The following is a 21,873-nucleotide window of genomic DNA, read 5'->3' as shown; positions in this document are numbered from 1 at the left end:
ATCCAGGCAGGCAGCAATTGATGGGTTTTTAGGAGGGTGAAAATGGCCGAGGGATGTTCCAATGTTTATGGGCCGCTAAATTTGATTTATAGGGAATTATCAGCGCTGCCATTGGGAAGGGTCCAGGTAGCTTAATATGATTTGCATTGATGGGATTAATATCAATTAACAGATGCCAGGTTTGTGGAGTGCAGCTGAGGCCTGATTCCAGTGGCTGCAACCCCTGATTCCCAACAGCTCCAGCCTCTGATTCCCAATGGCTGCAGCCCCTCATTCCCAATGGTTTCAACCCCTGATTCCCACCAGCTCCAGCCCCTCATTCCCAATAGTTTCAGCCCCTGATTCCCACTGGCTCCAGCTCCCAATTCCCAATCCTCTTTGCCCAGGATTCTTCTCCTGGGAAGCTGAGAGGCCTCAGAGAAAAAGGAAGACAATATTATCTCATTTGCTTCTCATGTGTTTTGCTGCTTTGGAATGTGTTTGGATATTGTTTACCCAACAGGTAGTTGTTTGATTGGTTTCATGTGAATTGTTTTGACTTAATGACCAATTACAGCCCAGCTGTGTCAGGACTCTGAAAGCAGTCACAAGATTCATCATCATTCTTTGTAACCTTCTTTCTATATCCTTTCTCTATTCTTTAGTATAGCATAATATAATATAATATAATATAATATAATATAATATAATATAATATAATATAAGGGCCTTCTGAGAACACAAAGTCAGATTCCCAATTCCTCCTTCGTCCTGGGGACCTCACAAACTCAACAAAAGATTCCCTGGTCCCTGCAGAGAGCCAGGAACAAGCACCTTCCCAGGGAGGCACTGAGCCTCACCCAGGCTGATTACCAGGGTCTGGTTAATTTGGTTTCAGCCTAATGATAGAGAAGAAGGCAGAGTAACCACCTTTAACCACACAGAAATGATCCTTTAATCAGCATCTTCTGGGTTTATCCTGAACTGGCTGGGAAAGTTCCTCATTTCCAGAGGAATTCCAGCAAAGCCATTCACTGCTGGAGTCTCCACATCTTGGAAAATGTCCCAGGAGGAGGAGACTGAAACCAGCACCTGAGGGAGGGAGAGGATGGAGCCTGGTGTTCCTGGGAGCTCCAGGGGCTGCAGGGAGGGAAAATGGGAATGAGGCTTTGGGATGGAGCAGTTCCCACTCCAGCAGGGGCAGGGAAAACTGAGGAGAGAGGGAAAAAAGGGAAAAAAGCAAATTCCTGAAGGTCATTCAGCTAGGCAGGGATGGGAGGAGGAACTGATGTCCTGGGCTGTCCCCAAGCCCTGGGACATTCCATGACAACAAAACTGGAAAAGCAGCAAAGCCCTAATCCCCACAATCCCTGCCTGATTTCCCTGCAATCCCATCCCTTCTCCATCCCAGAGAGAGAAATCAGGCTCAGCTCAAGCCTTGTCCTTGCCCACCTGGTTTCCAGTTTATTTTGCTTTGGAAGCATTGCTTCCATCTCAGTAAAAGCAAAAAATCCATGAGGAGAGGCTTCTCCTGTTCAGATTTTTTTTTCTTGCCTACAAGTGGGGAAAAGGAGCTCTGGATCCTGGAAAATTGTTTTCTATGGGAAAGGGAAAGAGAGCCCTCTCTGAAGGAAGCAGGAAAATCATCTCAGTGACTTAAGAGCAGAGCCCTGGGTGTCCCCCAGGGAATGAACACCTGTCCCCAAGAGCCACCAAGAACGAGACTGGGACAAATCTCACTGTAAGGGAAGAAGGAGCCTTTTCCAACCTTTAATGCACAGGAGTTCTGCTCAGTGACACCCATGGTATCAGGAGCCTCAGCTGTCACCTGTGCCTGTGCCTGGGGTGTTGTGCTGAAGTCACTGCAGGGGGACGTCACTGTCACTTTTCCTGCCAATCCTTACCCCTGGGCAGACAGGAACTAGGCAGGACACAGATTGCTCCAAAATCCTCGAAAACTCCCCAAAACTGCGGGGAAACTCGCTGGGATGAGAGACAGCAACTACACCTGCAGTGAGGGTGTGATGCCAGCCTGGGATGGGCTCAGCAGTGAGGAATTCTTGGGCACGGAGCGGGCTCTGAGCATCTCTGAGTGCCCTGTGGCAGCACCCAGAAATTCCAGCCCTTCCCAGGATTTCCCTGTGGGTTTCCAGCGGCTCACATGGCCCCGGGACAGGGTTTGGTTGCATCTTTGGAGGTGTCAGCCCTCCCGAAGGGTTTTAGTGATGGTCCAAGAGTGCTGGGGGAGCGTCCAGGTGCGGCTGCAGAGCAGGAAGGGTTGGAGACACAGCCCTGAACCCCCGTCCCGTGCAGGGCCGGGGCGGTACCGGCCCGGACTGAGGCATTTAACGGGATTTTGGAGCATTTAACGGGATTTTGGGGCATTTAACAGGATTTGGGGGGGCATTTAACAGGATTTGGGGGGGCATTTAACGGGAATTTGGGGCATTTCGGGGCTTTTGCGCCGACCCTACCACGGAGCGCGGGCCTGCAGCGCCCCCTGGCGGCTGAATCGCGGAACAACCACGACCCCCGGGACCACCGGAACCACTGATAAAAACGGGACCCCCGGGAACACCGGGACAGCTGAGAACACCGGGACCACCGGGACCCCTGGGACCGCTGAAAACAACGGGACACCGGGATCAACGGGACCCAGACACCACCGGGACCGCTGAGAACAACGGGACATCCGAGACACCCGGGACCACCGGGACCCCAGAGAACACCGAGAAACCCGGGACCACCGGGACCGCTGAGGACACGGGACCATCAGGATCTCTGAGACCACCAGGACCACCGGGACCGCTGAGAAAACCGGGACCACCGGGACCCAGAGACCGCCGGGACCACCAGGATCGCAGAGAAAACACCGGGACCACAGGGACCGCTGAGAAAACCGGGACCGCCAGGACCCCAGACAACAACGGGACCACAGGGACTCAGAGACCCCCGGGAGCCCAGAGAACACCGAGACCCCCGGGACCTCCTGACTCCCGGGACCACCGCGACCCCCGAGACACCCGTGATCACTGGGACTCCCGGGACCCCTGGGACCCCCACGGTTCCCGCAGGTGCCGCACTCCCCACAGCTGCCCCCGGGCGTTCTGTGACCCCCTGACTCCACACAGCCCCAGCCGAGCTCTGCCCGTCCTGCGGTGACCCCGTGTCGTCCCGTGTCCTGCCCGTGCACACACGTGTGCAAACACTTGAGGTGCAAACACCCCCAGGAACCTGTGTCACACACATGGGTCACACACACCTGTGCCACACACACACCTACAGACCTACACCTGTGTCACACACACCTGCACAGACACACCTGTGTCACTCACACACATCCACACATGTGTGCACCTGCACACCCTCTCGGGCCCATGCTGCACACACACACACAGAGACACACACACACATGTTCACGCACACACACACACAGGTGTTCATACATACACACACGTGTTCAAGCACATATAAACACAGGTGTTCATACACATGCGTGTTCATGCACACACATACACACACACGTGTTCGTGCACACATACACACATTCACGCACACACACAAACACACACGTGTTCATGCACACACACATGTTCATGTGCACACACACACGTGTTCATGTGTACACACACACGTGTTCATGCACACACACATGTTCATGTGTACACACACACGTGTTCATGTGCACACACACACGTGTTAATGTGTACACACACATGCACACACACACACGTGTTCATGCACACATACACACATGTTCATGTGTACACACACACATACACGTGTTCATGCACACACACACATGTTCATGTGTACACACACACATACACGTGTTCATGCACACACACACATGTTCATGTGCACACACACAGGTGTTCATGCACACACAGACACACACAGACAGAGGTGTTCATGCACACACACATTCATGCACACACACACATGTTCATGCACACACACACACACACACACATGCTCATGCACACACACGCACATGTTCATGCACACATACGCGTTCATGCACACACATGTTCATGTGTACACACACATACACAAGTGTTCATGCACACACACACACAGGTGTTCATGCCCACACACACACACGCGCGCACACACACGTGTTCATGCACACATACACACATGTGCATGTGCACACACACACACGTGTTCATGCACACACAGACACACACAGAGGTGTTCATGCACACACACATTCATGCACACACACACACATGTTCATGCACACACAAGTGTCCATGCACGCACACACACACATGTTCATGCATACACACACACACACACACGTTGATGTGCACATACACACACCCACACCTGTTCACACACACACTCTCACAGGTGTTCTCACACACTCAAGTGCACACACGCGTACATGACACACGCCACACGCTGACGTCACACAGGCGGGCTGGGGGTGGAGCCTTTGCGGAGGTGGGCGGAGCTCCCGGGTGCGCGCGCGGCGCCGCGGGGGTTGCACTGCGGGGGAGGGGCCTGAGGCGGAGATGGGCGGGGCTCCCGCGGTGGGCGGGGTTATGCCGGGGCGGGACGCTGCCGGGGGCGGGGCTATGCCGAGGGGCGGGGCCTGAGGCGGCGGGCGCGGAGCTGTTCCCGTTCCCGTTCCGCCGCCGCCGCCGCTCGGAGCCGCCACCGCTGCCGGGGCCTCCCTGCCCCGTCCCGTCCGCTGCGGCCCCGCCATGGCCGGGCGCGGCGCCTTCCCGCTCAGCCCGCTGCCCCCCTCGGCCGCCCCGCCGGCCCCGGGGCCCGGCACCGCCCTGCTGCGCGGCCCCAGCCCCGCGCCCGCCGCCGCCCCGGGCTACCGCGCCATGGGCCCGGCCGCCGCGCAGTACCAGGTGAGAGCCCCGGGCTGCCGGGAGGGCCGCGGGGGCACCGGGACAGTGGTGGGGTGGCCGGGCGGGCCGGCGGGGCCTTCCCGGGGCAGCGCGGCCGGGCCTGGCAGGCATCGCCCGGAGCGGGCCCGGCACCCCCGGTGCGGCCGTTCTGCTGCCCCGGTTAGCCGGGACAGCTCCCTGTTAGCTGGGACACCTCTCTGCTCCCTGCTCTCACTATGCACCCTCAGAGCCCGCTCAAAGTTGGGCCGGGCCCATCCCGTCCCGCAGTAGTGAGCCGGGCCCGGCCGGGGTCGCTGCCGTGGGCCCCGGGCCCGATCCGGCTCCGCAGCCCCCTCGGCCCTACCCGGCCCTTCCCACCCCCGGCACCGAGCCGGGAGCGCGGTCGTGTCCTTGCCAAAGGCGGAGGGAACGCGTGGTGTGCACATGTAACTCGGTGTAACCTCGGAGTATCCTCGGTGTGCGCTCCGGAAGAGCGGGCTGGGTTGGCGGTGGGAGAGGGGAGCGGGCGCTCGGTGATGTTGGGGAAAGTAAATCAAGTAATGTTGGGGAAAGTAAATCAAAACAACGAGCAGCCCTCCGAGAGCACGTGAAATCACTCAGTTTTCAGCCTGGCATCTTTTACAAGTAAATTCAGGAAGTAAGAACTGTGTTTACAAGTGCCTGCAGGGACAGAGCACAGGGAATGGCTCCCAGTGCCAGAGGGCAGGGATGGATGGGAGATTGGGAATTGGGAATTGTTCCCTGGCAGGGTGGGCAGGCCCTGGCACAGGGTGCCCAGAGCAGCTGGGGCTGCCCCTGGATCCCTGGCAGTGCCCAAGGCCAGGCTGGATGGGCTTGGAGCAGCCTGGCATAGTGGAAGGTGTCCCTGCCATGGCAGGGGTGTCACTGCGTGAGTTTAAGATCCCTTCCCACACAATTCCGTGTTTCTATGCTATTCCAGCAGTAAGAAGTGTATCCTGACACACATTCCTGCTCCCCCTCGCACACCCGGCTTCCCAGTTCACTCCCAAGCTTGTGCTGAGTACTTTGGGCTGAGTTTTCAGATGTGCAGCTCAGTTTTCCAGGCAGGCTGGAAATGGAGGAGCCCCGTTGTGCAACACGTTCTCCTGGGCCGCCGCTGCCTCCTCCAGAGCCCTGCCTGATTTACATGATTTAAAACTCAGGAAATAAACCGAGCTCAGGGAAATTCCGGCTCCTTAACACAGGAGAAGGAAACAACTTCCTCCTGCAGCCTTCAGAAATGCTGTTGGAAGCTGAGCTGGCCGAGTGTGAGCCGCTGGTAACTCGAGGCGGGGGCACCGCCTGACCTTCCATGTGCAGGGTGCAAAATCCAGCTAGGAGTAAACAGGGCTGGCAGATGCTGCTGGGCTGGCAGCAGGTGTCGGGAGCAGGGGGCGATGTCCCCTCGGTGATGTCCCCATGTTGATGTCCCCATGTTGATGTCCCCGCGGTGTCTGGCACCGCTGGCACAGCGGGATCAGCCCCCGTGGCCTCTCACTGAGCCTGGGAAAGGAGAGGATCCCGAGGGTCTCTGCCCTTTGTTTTGCAATTCCCAGGCTGAGCAAAACAGCCCCTCCCTTCCCTGCCATCCCCCCAGGGCTTGGGTCTGTCCCAGTTTTAGGAAGAGCTGCGTTGTTTGGGCACCAGGAGACAGAAGAGGCCCTGGCCAGGGCAGCGAGGGCTTAGGAGCTCTAATCTTGGGATTATTAAACATATGCTTGTCCTTTGGACATCCTTGTGTCCCTGCTGGGGATTTCCTGGCTGCCCAGGCAGGGAATCCAGGGGGCACCTTTGCTGGGAGCTGGTGTTTCCAGAGCAGCCAGAGGCCCGTGCCATGCCTGGAGCAGGAACATCAGGGCTGGTGGGGCCCATCCTGATCCCTCTCCCTGCCCCTGGAGCCACGAGGCTGAGCCCCAGCAGCCAGGTTCCATGGGAGTTCAGCAGGAAGGAGCTTTCCTGGTTTTTCAGGTGCTGGTTTCAGGTTTAGAAGAGTTTTTCCCAAGTTTTGGGGTTAACACCATGGCCTGGAACAGCGTGGGATGAGACCTTGGAACTCAGCACTCTGACCTTGCAGTTACCCTCAGCTGATGCAGAATTAGGTGCCCACTGAATGGATTTTATTGGCACATGTTGGGAGGACAGGATTCCCTGGCCAGGAGGCTGCTGCAGCCTGAGCATTCCCAAGGCTGGAAGCAGCTCTGTGATCCTGTCCCTGGGCAGTGGGAAGGAGATATGTGCTTCATGGAGAAATCCATGGAGGAGCTGAACAAGTGTGGGATGTTGTGCCAGATGAAACTGGGGAGGCCTGGATGTGCTGGAGAGGGTGCAGTGTGGGAGAAATGCCCCCTTGGGGAGCAGGGAGAGCCGTGTTCCTGCTCATGGAGGGGGCCAGGGGCCAGCAGGCAGGGCTGGAGCTGTTCCAGAAGGCTGCTGGGGCTGGAGAACCCCACCCTTCCCCAGGGACAGGCTTTCCAAGGCAGGTTTCATCAGAGCCCCAGCCCGGAGCTGCTTCCAGCCTGATCCAAAGCAGATGGACGGTGTCCTCTGGAGCAGGGGGAGGAGGGCAGGGCAGAGCCCAGGCACGCTCTGCTGCTCTGGGAAACGTGACAGGGCAGGGGGAACAGCAGCTCCTCCAGCCCGGCTGCTCCCTCTGCTTCCACAGGAACCCTCCAGGAGGTTTGGCCCTGCAGGAGCACCACGGGCAGGGTTTGTGCCAGGCCATGGCTGCTCCTCCCCAGCACCTTTGTTCCTTGTTCCTGCTGCTGCTCCCGAATCCCTGTGCCCTCTCCTTTCCCTGCCCTGGGACATTCAGGGCTCCAGCTGCAGGGCTGTGGACAGGCAGGTTTGGCCAGCCCAGCTCTGCTGCTGCTGCTGGAGACATTCCAGGATGTGTCCTGGCTCTGCTGGGGGCTGTGCCTGTGCTGTGCCCTTCTCCTTTTGATTTACCACTTCCTCATGTCAGCTTTCCAGCTCAGATCTGGCTCCTGGAGCTCCTCCTGTGTCCAACACGGAGCTTTTCCAAGTGTGGGGAGTGTGGGGTTTGCAGGGAGCTGCAGCAGGGTTTGCAGCATCTCCGTCCCAGCAGCACCTCCCAGCTCAAGGTCTGTGCCAGCACCAGCCCAGGCTCTCCCTGGCACTCTCCCATGAGGGATTTGCTCACAGATAAGGAGGAACAAAGGGGAAAACCACTCTTTTGGGGTGTGCAGGGGGCTCATGATCCCAATCCACACCAAGCCCTGGGCAGCAGAACTCTCCTGGAGCCCAGCCCAGCGTGGAGCTGGAGCCCTGTTGGAGCAGGGATTGTTTCTGTGTCCCTGTGGGAAGTGCTGCTGCCTGGGCACGAGGGGAGGAACTTGCAGAAGAGCTGTTGGTGCTGGGCCAGGCTGTGCTCCAGAGCCCAGGGTGAGGATGGATGTGAGCTCTGGTTCCTGTCCCTGTGCAGAGCTGGATCCTTGAGCAGCACAGGAGGGGCTGGGGAGCTGCAGGAAAGAGCCAGGGTGCTGGAAGGGCCATGAACAAGCTCTGGAGCTGTTTGCAGAATTCCTGCTTTGCCTCAAGCTCTCTCTCTTCCTGCAGATCCATGCTGGGATTTATTGCTCCTCCTTCCTGCTGCCAGCCCCCGATTTCTGGGCTGTCCCTCCTCAAGCAGGGACCTTTGGCAGGCTCAGAGGCTCCTGCCATGCCAGCAAACATCCCTCAGGGACCCTCCCAGCTCTGTGGGTTCAGCCAGGGCCGGTTCTGGGCAGAGCTGCCGCAGGCCCGTGGGCAGAGCAGTGCCCTGGCATGAACCCCGGGCACAGCCCCGTCCCTGGCAGGGAGCAAACACGAGCTGCTCGCTGTCCCATTTGCAGAGGCTCTGCAGGGAGCTCTGGATGGGATCCAGGCTCTTCCTCCCGCTGAGCCTGCAGGGTTTGCCCTTTGTCTGCCCCTCGGAGGGGAGGGGACAGGGCGGGCCTGGGGGTGCCACAGGCACTGGGGGTGCTGGGCAGGAATGAGCTCCTGCTCAGGGCTGGTTTAATCGAATTTCCTGAGTTTAAGCCCTCTGCATCCTGGGAATTTCCAGGCAGGCTTCACCCCCAGGCTGTGGTGCTGCTTCCTGGCTTGGCTGGAGGTTTTAGGCTGGGCTTGTGTGAGAAGGGTTTGGGAACAGATCTGCCCCAGGCACTGGTGACTGAGCCAAGAGGCTTCTCTGGTGCAAATTTGAAAATCCCGAGAATAAACTGAGAGAAAAATTCCACGTGGAGGAATTCTGCCCTCCCCTTATTGCTCATCCAGGCAGTCCAGGGTGGGTCCTTGGTGGGCTGTAAGTCGCTCCCTGGCAGCTGAGCTGTGGCTGATGCTTCTCAGATGGTTTGGTGAAGTTAAAGTGTGACAAATCTGTGTGTCCTTGTGCTGAACCTCTCCCTGCCAATGAAATTGTCTCAGTGGAGCCCTGGAAGGAGCAGCTGGACACACAGGAGACCTTGCCCAGGATGTGGAGCTGTCAGAGACTCAAGCCTCCAAATCTCTCCCTTTAGGGGTAGATCCAAAATGTGCTCCAGGGAGGGGCAGAGGGAGGGAGGAGAGACCTCAGGGCTGCTCTGACTGAAGGACAGGAGCTGGGGCAGCTCCAGGCAGGCTCCTGACAGCATTCCCACAGGGCAGGGAATGTCTCTGGGGCTGTGGAGCCTCCCTGGCCCTCCAGGCACTGATGAACACCGGGGCAGGCTTTCCCTGGGAGCCATTTCCTGCTCCTGCTGCCTCCAGGCTCTGCTTCCAGCCCAGGCTCTGCACTCAGCTGCTCTGGGGGCCCAGGAATTTCAAATTCAAAGTTTCCCAGCTCCTTCTGGGGGTTTCTCTGCTTTTCAGAAGTCCTGGCAGGTGTCAGCACAGGTTTGGGTTCCCCAGTGCTGCTGGAGCTGAGCAGCAGAACAACATCCACTGTGGTTTGTGGTGTTGTACAGGCTGTGGGTCCACCCGGCCCTGCCACAATGGATTTCTTGATAAACCCCGAGAAACTGGGCCTGGCCTCGTGGTTTTGGCACAGAGAGGTGCCAGAGTCACGAGGAGCTGCACAAATGGGGCTGAGCAGGAACATCTGGGAGCAGGAACAAGGAGCCTCCTGCCCTGGGGAAGGGAGGGTCAGAGCCCAAGCTGTTCAAAGGCTGTGCAGGCTGTGTGCTGCTGCTTGTGCTGTTTGTTGTGTAACAGGCTCAGCCTGGCCTGGGGGTTTGAGCTTCCACGTGCAGCCCTAATCCTGGGGCCCTGCTGCTGCCCTGATCCTGCCTGGAACATTTCTCCTCTCAGGATCTGCCACAGGCACCAGGGGCAGCTCTTGGCTTTGTGTCCCTCTGCTTTTCACAGAGCTGGGGGTGGTTTTTGGGGTTTTTCGGCTGCAGCTTCACCAAACCAACCCCTCTGAGCAGTGTAGGGCAGGCTGGCTGCATCCCACACTCCAGCCCTGCATCCAGGGGTTGCTCCCACATGTATCCCTGCGTGCAGGGAGTAGTGAGGTTGTTCCTTGGCTCCCTGCCCTGCAGGGCTGTGGGGATGTCCTGGCACGTCGGGAGCCTGGGGCAGGGCAGAAATGTTGCTCTGCTGGCTCGGTGGCTCTCGCAGCCTCCCGCCTTGGCAGGGGGAGCTGAGGATCAGAGGATCCCCGGGTGGAGCAGGGAGGAGCAGGAGGGATGCCTGGTGTGTCCTGGGGCACCAGCCGGTGCTGCCCAATCATCGCTCTGAGGGTGCAGAGGGTCTGCCAGGGCTGGGACCCCTTTTGTGGCTCCCAGATTCCCTCTGTGTGTCCCTGGAAGGGGCAGGAGGGGGGTGGTGCTGCCAGGGGGAGCTGCCGCCTCCTCCATCCCTGTGGGAGGAACTGGCATTGGCAGTGCCCTGGTGCTGCTGTGGGGGTGGCACAGGGCCTGGCTTTGGCTCCAGTGCTGCCAGGCCAGGCTCCCCTGCACTCCTTGGCCTCTCCTGGTCCTGCTTTCCCAGAGCTTCCTGCAGCTCCTGCTGGCATTGCCTGCCCTGGGTCAGGAGGCAGCGGGGGGAAGGGGTGGCACCAAGGGGGTGGCACAGAGGTGGATGGCACTGAGGGGATGGCACCTAGGGTGGGTGGCACAGAGATGGGTGGCACCCAGGGTAGATGTCACCAAGGGTGGATGACAGAGAGGTGGATGGCACCAAGGGTGGGTGGCACCGAGGGTGGGTAACACCCAGGGTTTGTGGCACAGAGGTGGATGGCGGCCAGGGAGGGTGGTACCAAGGGTGGGTAACACCCAGGGTTTGTGGCACAGAGGTGGGTGGCACAGAAGTGGATGGCAGGATGGCATAGAGGGGGTGGCACCAAGCTGGATGGCACCCAGGGTGGGTGGCACAGAGGTGGGTAGCACTGAGGGTGGATGGCACCCAGGGCGGGTGGCATCAAGGGTGAATGGAACCCAGGGTGGGTGGCACTAAGAGTGGTGGCACCAAGGTGGATGACACCTAGGGGTGGGTGGCACTGAGGGTGGGTGGCACAGAGTTGGATGGCACAGAGGTGGGTGACACTGAGGTGGGTGCCACCACAGCCAGGATCCCGTTTGACCCCATCCCCGTTTGCAGCAGCGCCCTGGGATGCCCCCCGGGGGCAGGATGCCCATGGCAGGGCTGCAGGTGGGACCCCCGGGGGCGCCCCCGTACGGAGCAGGGACCCCGCTGCGGCCCGGCCTGCCCCAGGCCATGATGGATCCCTTCAGGAAGCGCCTGCTGACCCCCCAGGCACAGCCACCCATGGCCACCCCCCGGAGAGGGTAAGGCTGGCGTGTCCCACCCCGGGGGGGTCACAGGGGAGGGTGGGGGGTCCTGCTGGGTCCTGCTGCACTTTGGGAAATCGGGGTGGGTGGGGTGGAGGGACCTCAGAGCCCATCTAGGCCCACCCCAGAGCTCCTTCCACTCCCAGGGTGCTCCAAGCTCCTGAACATTCCCAGTCCCACCCCAGGGCCCATCCTGGCCCACCTCGGAGCCCATCCAGGCCCACCCCAGGGCCCATCCATTCCCACCTCAGAGCCCACCCAGGCCCACCCCAGGGCCCATCCATTCCCACCTCAGAGCCCACCCAGGCCCACCCCAGGGCTCCTTGCACTCTCCCAGGGTGCTCCAAACTCCTGAACATTCCCAGACTACCACACTAATCCATGGGAGCTGCATCCCTGCTTCTCAGTGCAGCCAGGCTGTGTTTCAGCTCCTGTTTTCCACCTGAACTGAGCCAGGAGCAGCTAATAATATATCATATGTCATATATCAGATATCAGATACCATAACCATATATAGTATAGGATATATAATATATAATATATAATATATTATATATTATATATTATATATAATATATAACATATAATATATAGTATAGGATATAGTATATAGTATAATATAGTATAATATAATAATAATAATCTGTGCCAGGAGCAGGTACAGCTCACACTACCACACTAATCCGTGGGAGCTGCATCCCTGCTTCTCAGTGCAGCCAGGTTGTGTTTCACCTCCTATTTTCCTCCTAAACTGCTAATAATTGATAAAAAAATAATAATATAATAATTATATTATCCATATTATAATATTAATTATCGATAATAATATAATAATATGTTAATAATATAAAATCATTAAAATAATAATAATAATAATAATAATAATAATAATAATAATAATAATAATAATAATAATCTGTGCCAGGAGCAGGTACAATAATTCATTCCCAACAGGATCTTCTGCTGGGAAACTTCCCCAGAGCACAGGAGAGCCCTGTTCAGGAAATACCTGTATAAATATAAATATTATTTAATATCAATGTAGATATCAATGAGATGTCACTGCAGACACAGAGCTGTATAAATGGATGTAATTCCATTCAGGACAGGGATCCCAGGGCTGGGTTCAGTCAGTGTTTGACTCTCTTTGAGACCCCAAAGCCTCTCTAGGTCCCCACTCAAGTGTCACGTCATGCAGAGTGCCACAGCTCCTGTCCTGCTGCAGAGGGGGGCACCAGCAGGGTTTTCCTCCAGCCTGGCACCTGCCAGAGCTTGGGAACGGGATGTTCTGGGTTGGAGGCAGAGATTCCTCACTTTGCAGCTTCCTCTCACTCTGATCTCCACACCAGGAACCAAAGAGCCTCGTGGGGTCCCCAGCAGCAGCTCCTGGGGGTCTTCTTCACCCTCCCAGGGCTGCCTGGTGGCTCTGGCAGGCACAGATGTGGCTGCAAGTGTGGGGTGGGACTGGCAGATTTTAGGAAGTGTGGGATGGGGCTGAAAGATTTTAGGCAAGTGTGGAATGGGGTGGCAGATTTTAGGAAATGTGGAATGGGGCTGAAAGATTTTAGGAAGTGTGGGATGGGGCTGGCAGATCTTGGGAAGTGTGGGATGGGGTGGCAGATTTTGGGGATGCTCCCTGGAGCTGCAGTCAGGGCAGGACTCTTTGTTTGGGCTCTGCCAGCAGCTCCTCGCTGGTTCCCAGCCCTGCTGATCCCTCTCTGGTTCCTGGAATCTCCAGGCAGGATCCCTTCGTGCTCAGCTCCCATTCCCTTCCCTGGCAGCTCCTTTGGCTTTCTGATCCCTCCTGGGCCATCCCAGCACTGCAGAGCTGGAATGAGCTGGGGCTGGGGACAGGGAGCAGCCTGGCACCCACAGGGACATCAGAGCCATCCCATCAGGGATCAGCCAGGCTCACATCTGGGCTGGATCAAGGGATTAGGAGCTTCCAGCTGCCCTGGGCTGTCCAGACCCTGCAGGAGGAGGGGTTGGATGGGGCAGGAATTGCTCCAGAGCAGGGCTCTGACCTCTCCTGGAGAGTTCTCCTGGACTGCTCCTATGTGATCCTGCTGCTCCAGGTGCAGCTGGAGGAATGGGAATTCCCTGCTCACCCATCTCCCAGGCAGGAAAACAGGGGAGCAGAGCAGGAGCTGCCTGGGCACTGGGGTGGGCTCAGGGTGATGGGAACCTGCAGAGGGCAGGGTTGGATCCAGCCAAGCTGGATTTCCCCAGGATTTCAGCCCCACCACAGCAGGGCTTGGTTTGAGCTGGGTTTAGGGGATTTCCTGGTTTAAGGGTAGTTCCTTAGGTTGGAGCACTGGGAGGATGGGATGGCTGCTTTGAGAGGGGAGATTTGGGAATTCTGTCCTGCAGCCCTGCCTTTGCCTTGGTATCACCTGGATTTCCTTCCCTGGTGTCAGGCTGCAACATCCAACACCTTCCCCCAGGAATATCCTGAGTGAGAATAGACCCCTAAGGCTCATCCAGCCCCACTCCTGTCCCTGCCCAGACCCCCCAACAATCCCACCCTGGGCACCCCTGGCTGCCCCAAACCCTCCTGGAGCTCTGGGACCATTCCTGGGGAGCCTGGGCAGTGCCAGCACCTCTGGGGGGGTGAAGAGCCTTTCCCAGTGTCCATCCTGTGGGAGCTCTCATTTCTCCTGTTTGCCAGGGTGAAGAGGAGGAAGATGGCTGACAAGGTGCTGCCACAGAGGGTGAGTGTCACCTCAGCCTGGGGGACCGAGCTGAGCTGCTGCAGGGTTGGGGTGTCCCCAAAAAGGGAGGATCTCCCTGAGTTCCCTCCTGCCCCCTGGGAGGGAACAGGGGGGGGATTCTGTGCAATCCTAAACCACCCTGGAGTGTTTCTGTCTGTGGGGTTGGACTCTGAGCAAGCAGGGAGCAGGAATGGGGTGGGATGGAGATCTCAGGAGGTCCCCAAGAGTCCCTCTCAAGATTCCAGGCTTCCATTCCATGCAGGAACGCTGCTGGGAGCAGCAGCAGGCTCCAGACTGGTTTGGGCAGAGCTTTGCAGGGCTCCAGGCTGGGTTTAAAATAAAAACTGGATGCTGGACTCATCACCTGGTGTCTCCCTGGCTGCTGGGGCTGTGGGGGGGTCCAGCCCATGTCAGCAGGCTGGGATTGAGCATTCCCATGTCCAGATCAGGGAGCTGGTCCCAGAGTCCCAGGCCTACATGGACCTGCTGGCCTTCGAGCGCAAGCTGGACCAAACCATTGCCCGCAAGAGGATGGAGATCCAGGAGGCCATCAAGAAACCCCTGACGGTGAGCTGGGGCCTGGCAGGGGCTGGAAATCACGGAATGTGGGAAAATTAAGGTTGGAAAAATCCCCTGAGGTCATCCAGTCCAGTCATCACCCTAAGCTGTGTTCCTATGTGGAATATCCATGGGTTTCTGGGATGGGGGATTCCACCTCTGCCCAGGACAGCCCATTCCAGTATTTTCCAACCCTTTCCATGGATAAATGTTCCCTAATATCCAACCTAAAGCTCCCCCGAGACCTTTCCTGTGATGCTGAGCTGGAGGTGGTGCTGCAGCCCCTCTCACGCCATCCTGCCTCTCTCTGTTCCCGTTCCACAGCAAAAGAGGAAGCTCAGGATTTACATCTCCAACACCTTCACCCCGGCCAAGGAGGAGGGAGAGGGGGGAGAACGTGTGGCCTCCTGGGAGCTCCGTGTGGAGGGGAAGCTGCTGGAGGATGTGAGGAGCCACAGGGATGGAGGGAGGAGCTCTGGTGCATCGGGAGCATCCAGGGGAGGGAGGGAGGAGCTGGTCAGGATCCAGGAGGGATGGAGTGATGGTAGGAGGAGCTGGGATAGGGAGAAGGTGCTGGTAGGAGGAGCTCGGGTCCATTGGGAGCATCCAAGGGGAGGGAGGAGCTGGTCACGATCCGGGAGGGATGGACTCATGGTGGTGGGAGGAGCTCTGGTCCATAGGGATCATCCAGAGGGAGGGAGGAGCTGGTCTGTCAGGATCCAGGAGGGATGGAGTGATAGTGGGAGGAGCTGTGATAGATAGGGATATGGTGATGTTGGGAAGAACTGTGGTCCATAGGGATCATCCAGGAGGGATCAGGTGCTTGTGGGAGGAGCTCTGGTCCATCAGGAGCATCCAGGGGGAGGGAGGGAGGGAGGAAGGAGCTGGTCAGGATCCAGGAGGGATGGAGTGATGGTGGTGGGAGGAGCTCTGGTCCATCAGGAGCATAGAAGGTCTAGAGGGAGGAGCTGGCTGGGATCCAGGAGGGATGGAGTGATGGTGGGAGGAGCTCTGGTCTATGGGGATCATCCAGGAGGGATGAGGTGGTGGGAGGTGGAGCACTGGTCCACGAGGAGAATCCAAGGGGTGGGAGGGAGGAGCTGGTCAGGATCCAGGAGGGATAGAGTGATGGTGGGAGGAGCTGGTCCATAGGGATTATCCAGGAGGGATCAGGTGGTGGGAGGAGGAACTCTGGTCCATCAGGAGCATCCAGAGGGAGGAATCCATCCTCCTATCAGGATCCAGGAGGGATGGAGTGGTGGTGGTGGGAGGAGCTGAGATAGGGATAAGGTGCTGGTGGGAGGAGCTCTGGTCCATCAGGAGCATCCAGGAGGGATGAGGGGGTGCTGGGAGCACTGGTGCTGTGCTGAGAGCTCAGCTGGGGCAGCACCTGCCCCACTTTGGAGCTGGATTTGGGATCAGGAATCTCTCTGCCCTGTCTGCAGCCCAGCAAGCAGAAGAGGAAGTTCTCCTCCTTCTTCAAGAGCCTCGTGATCGAGCTGGACAAGGAGCTCTATGGGCCGGACAATCACCTGGTGGAGGTGAGGTCCATAAGGATCCAGGAGGGAAGGAGTGACGGTGGGAGGGGATCCCAGTGGGAAATGGGGCCCTTGCTGCCCCTCTGAGTGCCCAGCTCCCAGCCCAGGGCCTGTCCTGCCGGGAGAGGGGCCTGAGGAGGTTTTTGGGGCTGGGGCAGTGCCAGGCTCTCCATGGGGACCAGGCTCTGCTGCATTCCCAGCTCAGCTTTAGGGATGCCTTTGTCCCCTGGCAGAGCTCAGCACTGCCCCCTCCCAGCCCAGGTCTGAGCCAGAGCTGGGGCTGTGTGGGGACAGGGAGGTGGCCCCAGGAACATGGCACAGCTGGGTCCCCACAGGGTGCTGACCCCACAGAGCCTCACCCCAGGGCCCTGTGGGAAGGAGGATTTGCCCTCCTGCCTGTCCCTGAGCTGGGGAGGTTTAATCCATGCCTGGGAGAGGGATCGGAGCTTCTTTGGGTCTTTGGGTGCTCCTGCCTGGAGCTCTCCTTGCACCCAGCTTCTGCTTTTGCCCTGGGAGATGCTGTGGAGAGGCTGAATCCCCTTCCAGGATTGATCCAGAAGCTGTGGCAGTCGAGCACTCAGGGCTAGAGCTGCCCCAGCCCATCCCAGTGCTGGAACTGCCCCAGTGCTGGGACTGCCCCAGCCCATCCCAGTGCTGGAACTGCCCCAGTGCTGGAACTGCCCCAGTCCATTCCAGTGCTGGAACTGCCCCAGCCCATCCCAGTGCTGGAACTGCCCCAGTGCTGGAACTGCCCCAGCCCATCCCAGTGCTGGAACTGCCCCAGTGCTGGAACTGCCCCAGTCCATTCCAGTGCTGGAACTGCCCCAGCCCATCCCAGTGCTGGAACTGCCCCAGTGCTGGAACTGCCCCAGTCCATCCAGTGCTGGAACTGCCCCAGTGCTGGAACTGCCCCAGCCCATCCCAGTGCTGGGACTGCCCCAGTGCTGGAGCTGCCCCAGTGCTGGAGCTGCCCCAGTCCATCCCAGTGCTGGAGCTGCCCCAGTCCATCCCAGTGCTGGAGCTGCCCCAGTCCATCCCAGTGCTGGGGCACAGCCTGGCTGAGAGGGACTGGGAGAGCTCTGAGCTGCCAGCACCGGGACCAGGAGCTGCCAGGGGTGCCCCAGGCTGTGCCAGCCCTGCCCAGAGCCCCAGCCCAGCTGGCAGGGTCGTTCCATGGCCCTGCCTGAGCTGTGTCCCCGTTGTCCCCGGCAGTGGCACCGGATGCCCACGACCCAAGAGACCGACGGCTTCCAGGTGAAGCGCCCCGGGGATGTCAATGTGAAGTGCACCCTGCTGCTCATGTTGGACCACCAGGTATGGCCTGGGAGGCACCCAGGGGTGGGGATGGGCTGGGACAGGGCCTTGGGTGAGGGTTTGGGGTGCAGGGATTGAAAGGAGCTCAGGGAGCTCCAGGAATGGAGCCACAGTGACACAGGGGCTGTGGGGGACTCCTGAGTGCCTCTTCTTTGGGCAGCAGGAGGAATTTCTCTGTGGAAGGGGAGTTAAAAACTGGGACAGGGCCTTGGATGAGGGTTTGGGGCATGCAAGGATCAAAAGGAGCACAGGGAGCTCCAGGAATGGAGCCACAGTGACACAAGGGCTGGGGGGGAGTCCTGAGGGCCCCCCTTCTTCTTTGGGCAGCAGGAGGAATTTCTTAATAGAAAGGGAGTTAAAAACTGGGACAGGGCCTTGGATGAGGGTTTGGGGTGCAGGGATTGAAAGGAGCACAGGGAGCTCAGGCATGAACCCACAGTGACACAGGGGCTGTGGGGGACTCCCAAGTGCCTTTTCTTTGGGCAGCAGGAGGAATTTCTCCATGGAAAAGGAGTTAAAAACTGGGACAGGACCTTGGATGAGGGTTTGGGGGTGCAGGGATCAAAAGGAGCACAGGGAGCTCCAGGAATGGACCCACAGTGACTCAGGGGCTGTGGGGTCACTCCCGAGTGCCTTTTCTTTGGGCAGCAGGAGGAATTTTCTTCATGGAAAGAGAGTTAAAAAGTGGGACCAGCTGCCCAGAGAGTGACCATCCCTTGAGCTGTCCCAGGACACTCAGTGCTCTGGGCTGGTGACAGGATGGGCTGGGTCAGGCTGGGCTCTGCTCTGGGGGGTTTTTCCATCCTGGCTGACCCCTGCTGTCCCCACAGCCCCCCCAGTACAAGCTGGACCCACGGCTGGCCCGGCTGCTGGGGGTGCACACCCAGACCAGGGCCAGCATCATGCAGGCCCTGTGGCTCTACATCAAACACAACAAACTGCAGGACAGCCACGAGAAGGAGTTCATCAACTGCAACCGCTACTTCCGCCAGGTACCTGCACATTCCCCCCTCATCCAGCTGGGAGAAGCCCCTCACAGCCCCCACAGCCCCTCCAGGCTCTGGCTGTGCCCCTGCCCTGGGCACAGGTGAGGGGAGCCCCTGCCACGGGTGCCCAAGGCTCTGCTTTGCCCCCCAGATCTTCAACTGCGTCCGCATGCGCTTCTCCGAGATCCCCATGAAGCTGGCAGGGCTCCTGCAGCACCCAGACCCCATCATCATCAACCACACCATCAGGTGGGGGCACAGCCCTGGGCTGGGCACTGGGTGGGCAATGGAGGGAGCTGAAGGGGCTCCATGGGATGGGGAGTGTCTGCAGGACTGGGGTGCCCCATGGGATGGAGAGTGGGCACTGTCCCTGGGACTGGGGGCTCCAGGGGCCAGGAGGTGTCCCCAGGGCTGGGTGAGTCTATGAGACCAGCACTGTCCCCAGGGCTGGGGGTCTCTGTGGGCCAGGTTGTGTACCCAGGGCTGGGGGTGCTCAGGAGGGTGGGGAGTAAGCCCAGAACTGTCCCCAGGGCTGGGGGTCCATGAGCCAGGTTGTGTACCCAGGGCTGGGGGTGCTCAGTGGCGTGGTGAGTGAGCCCAGAACTGTCCCCAGGACTGGGGGGCTCTGTGGGCTGGGGGCACAGGAGGCTTTGAGGTCTCCAGCCTGAAGGACCAGGACAAGTCACCTGGGAGGGGAAGAACCCCCAAATTTGAGGCTTCTTGGGGCACTGGTGTTGCTGTTGGGGGTCCATGCACCCCCAGCTCAGCAGGACCCCCCAACCCCATTCTCCCAGCGTGGACCCCAGTGACCAGAAGAAGACAGCCTGCTACGACATCGACGTGGAGGTGGACGATCCTCTCAAAGCCCAGATGAGCAATTTCCTGGCCTCCACCACCAACCAGCAGGAAATCGCCTCCCTGGATGCCAAGGTGGGAGGGGACACTGCCAGGGGACAGCTGTGTACTGGGGGGGGACACAGCTCCTCTGACCCCTGTCACCTGCCCAGATCCACGAGACCATCGAGTCCATCAACCAGCTGAAGACACAGAGGGATTTCATGCTGAGCTTCAGCAACAACCCCCAGGATTTCATCCAGGAGTGGATCAAATCCCAGAGGAGGGACCTCAAGGTAATGGGGAACAATTCTGGGGGGGTTTAGGTTGGATATTGGGAAAAATGTCTTCCTGGAAGGGGTTGTCCAGTGCTGGCACAGAGGGCAGTGGTGGAGTCTCCATGCTTGGAGGGTTCAGAACCATGGATGTGGCCCTTGGGGCCATGGGGCACTGGTGAACGTGGTGGTGGTGTTGGGCTAAGGGTGGAAGGTTTTTTCCAACCCTAACAATTCCATAATTCTGAAGCCCTGGGGCTGGGCAGAATGGGGGGCTGGGAGGGATCTGGGTTCCTCATGGAGCTCAGGGAGGGGTCTGGGTTTATCCTGTAGCTCAGGGAAGAGTCAGGGTCCATCCCAGAGCTCAGGAAAAGGTCTGGGTCCATCCTGGTGTTCAGGGAGGGGTCTGGGTCCCTCATGGATCCCTCATGGAGTTCAGGGAGGGGTCTGGGTTCCTCGTGGAGCTCAGGGAGGGGTTTGTGTCCATCCTGGAGCTCAGGGAAGGGGTCTGGGTCCATCCTGGAGTTCAGGGAGGGGTTTGTGTCCATCTTGGAGCTCAGGGAAAGGTCTGGGTCTATCCTGGTGTTCAGGGATCCATGGGTCCCTCATGGATCCCTCCTGGAGCTCAGGCAAGGCTGTGGGTCCATCTCGGAGCTCAGGCAAGGCTGTGGGTCCATCTCGGAGCTCAGGGTGGGCTCTGGGTCCCTCATGGAGCTCAGGGAGGGCTCTGGGTCCATTCTGGAGCTCAGGGAGGGGTTTGTGTCCATCCCGGAGTTCAGGGAGGGCTCTGGGTCCCTCGTGGACCTCAGGGAAAGGTTTGGCTCCATCCTGGAGCTCGGGGAGGGCTCTGTGTCCCTCATGGATCCTCTGGGTCCCTCACTCCCGCTGCCCCGTCCCGTTCGGGTCAGATCATCACGGATGTGATCGGGAACCCCGAGGAGGAGCGGCGGGCCGAGTTCTACCAGCAGCCGTGGGCGCAGGAGGCCGTGGGCAGACACATCTTTGCCAAGGTGAGCTCGGGGGTGGGGACGGGGTCGGGATGGCGGTGACAGCGCCCCGGGAGCCCGCGCAGCGCCCCCTGTCCCTCCCTGACCGCCACCGTGTCCCCAGGTCCAGCAGCGCCGGCAGGAACTGGAACAAGTGCTCGGGATCCGCCTCACCTAGGGCTGCCCGAGCCGGACGGTACCGACTGGAAGCCACAGCACTTGCACAAAGCCCCATGTGCCTGGAGGGATGGGCGGGAACCCCCCGGGGCTGGAGCACTGCGGAGCCCCCGCTCCCCCCAGGCCCCCGCAGCGCCTCCTCCGCTTTGCATCGCGTCCCTTCCCTCCCCAAAACCCCCCCGGAGCCGGGAAGCGCTGCCCGAGCCCAGGGGAGGAGCTGCCAGCCCCAGCCGAGCCCCGCAGGCCCTGCCCTGCCCCTCTTCTACCAACCAAAGTTCGTCATTCCAAACGCCAGCTCCCCCACCCCGACGTTTTGCACTATTTTTGTGAACAGGTTTTATATAAAAAGCAAAAAAAAAAAAACACGAAAAAAGAAAAAAAAGGCAGCGTTTTGTACAGTGGGTTTGTATTTGATGAATTAATTAATATATTGATTGAGTTCCTCTTCCTGCAACTGGGCTCTGCAGGGGCTCAGCGAGGCTCCCAGGGCTGCTCTGGGGATATGGAACCGAGGGCTGGGGCTCATTTTGTGACAATCAGTTTATTCCTCCCCCCTCCCGCTGTTTTACATAATTCCATAATTAACCACTTGACTTGACGAGGTTTGGGGGCAGAGGAGCTGGCTCTGCCCCAGGAGCCTGTGGGGGCACAGGGGCACCAAGAACTGGAGATGCTGGGTTGGAGGGAGGGGACCAGGGGGCAGTGCCACCACTGCCACCCCACTGAAGTGCCTTTGCCCCCCTGCAGGCTCCGGGTGGGGGGGCGTTTACAGATTCCCAGGGTTGGGCTCAGGGGTTCCTGCTCTGCCTCTTGTGTAACCAGTTTTTGTCTATTTTGGATCTTTTCTAATAAAAGCAGTTAGCAGCAGCTCTGTGGG

At 58.8% G+C, this 21,873-nt stretch overlaps 1 protein-coding gene across 1 annotated transcript; it reads left to right on the top strand.

Annotated features, from left to right (window-relative positions):
* Positions 1 to 4,817: 4,817 nt before the first annotated feature.
* On the top strand, positions 4,818 to 21,863 carry SMARCD2 (SWI/SNF related, matrix associated, actin dependent regulator of chromatin, subfamily d, member 2). Its single transcript, XM_054281701.1, has 13 exons — positions 4,818 to 4,847; positions 11,427 to 11,614; positions 14,286 to 14,328; positions 14,773 to 14,895; positions 15,211 to 15,330; positions 16,332 to 16,427; positions 17,637 to 17,738; positions 18,569 to 18,730; positions 18,876 to 18,973; positions 19,519 to 19,654; positions 19,732 to 19,854; positions 20,742 to 20,843; positions 20,944 to 21,863. Exons 1-13 carry the CDS (start codon positions 4,821 to 4,823, stop codon positions 20,995 to 20,997), a joined length of 1,374 nt encoding a protein of 457 aa, XP_054137676.1. The 5' UTR covers positions 4,818 to 4,820; the 3' UTR covers positions 20,998 to 21,863.
* Positions 21,864 to 21,873: the final 10 nt, after the last annotated feature.

Source organism: Melozone crissalis, unplaced genomic scaffold (assembly GCF_028551555.1).
Source record: "Melozone crissalis strain CALT ecotype California unplaced genomic scaffold, PUWL_Pcris_2 ptg000032l_1, whole genome shotgun sequence".
Taxonomy (NCBI): Eukaryota; Metazoa; Chordata; class Aves; order Passeriformes; family Passerellidae; genus Melozone; species Melozone crissalis.
This window is presented reverse-complemented; position numbering and strand designations above follow the sequence as displayed.

Excerpts from the sequence above, each read along its gene's own strand:
- SMARCD2 (XM_054281701.1), top strand. The coding sequence starts at position 4,821 with ATGGGCCCGGCCGCCGCGCAGTACCAG. Across the intron at positions 14,329-14,772 it reads ACAAGGTGCTGCCACAGAGG|ATCAGGGAGCTGGTCCCAGA; the intron begins GTGAGTGTCACC and ends TCCCATGTCCAG. Across the intron at positions 16,428-17,636 it reads CGGACAATCACCTGGTGGAG|TGGCACCGGATGCCCACGAC; the intron begins GTGAGGTCCATA and ends TGTCCCCGGCAG.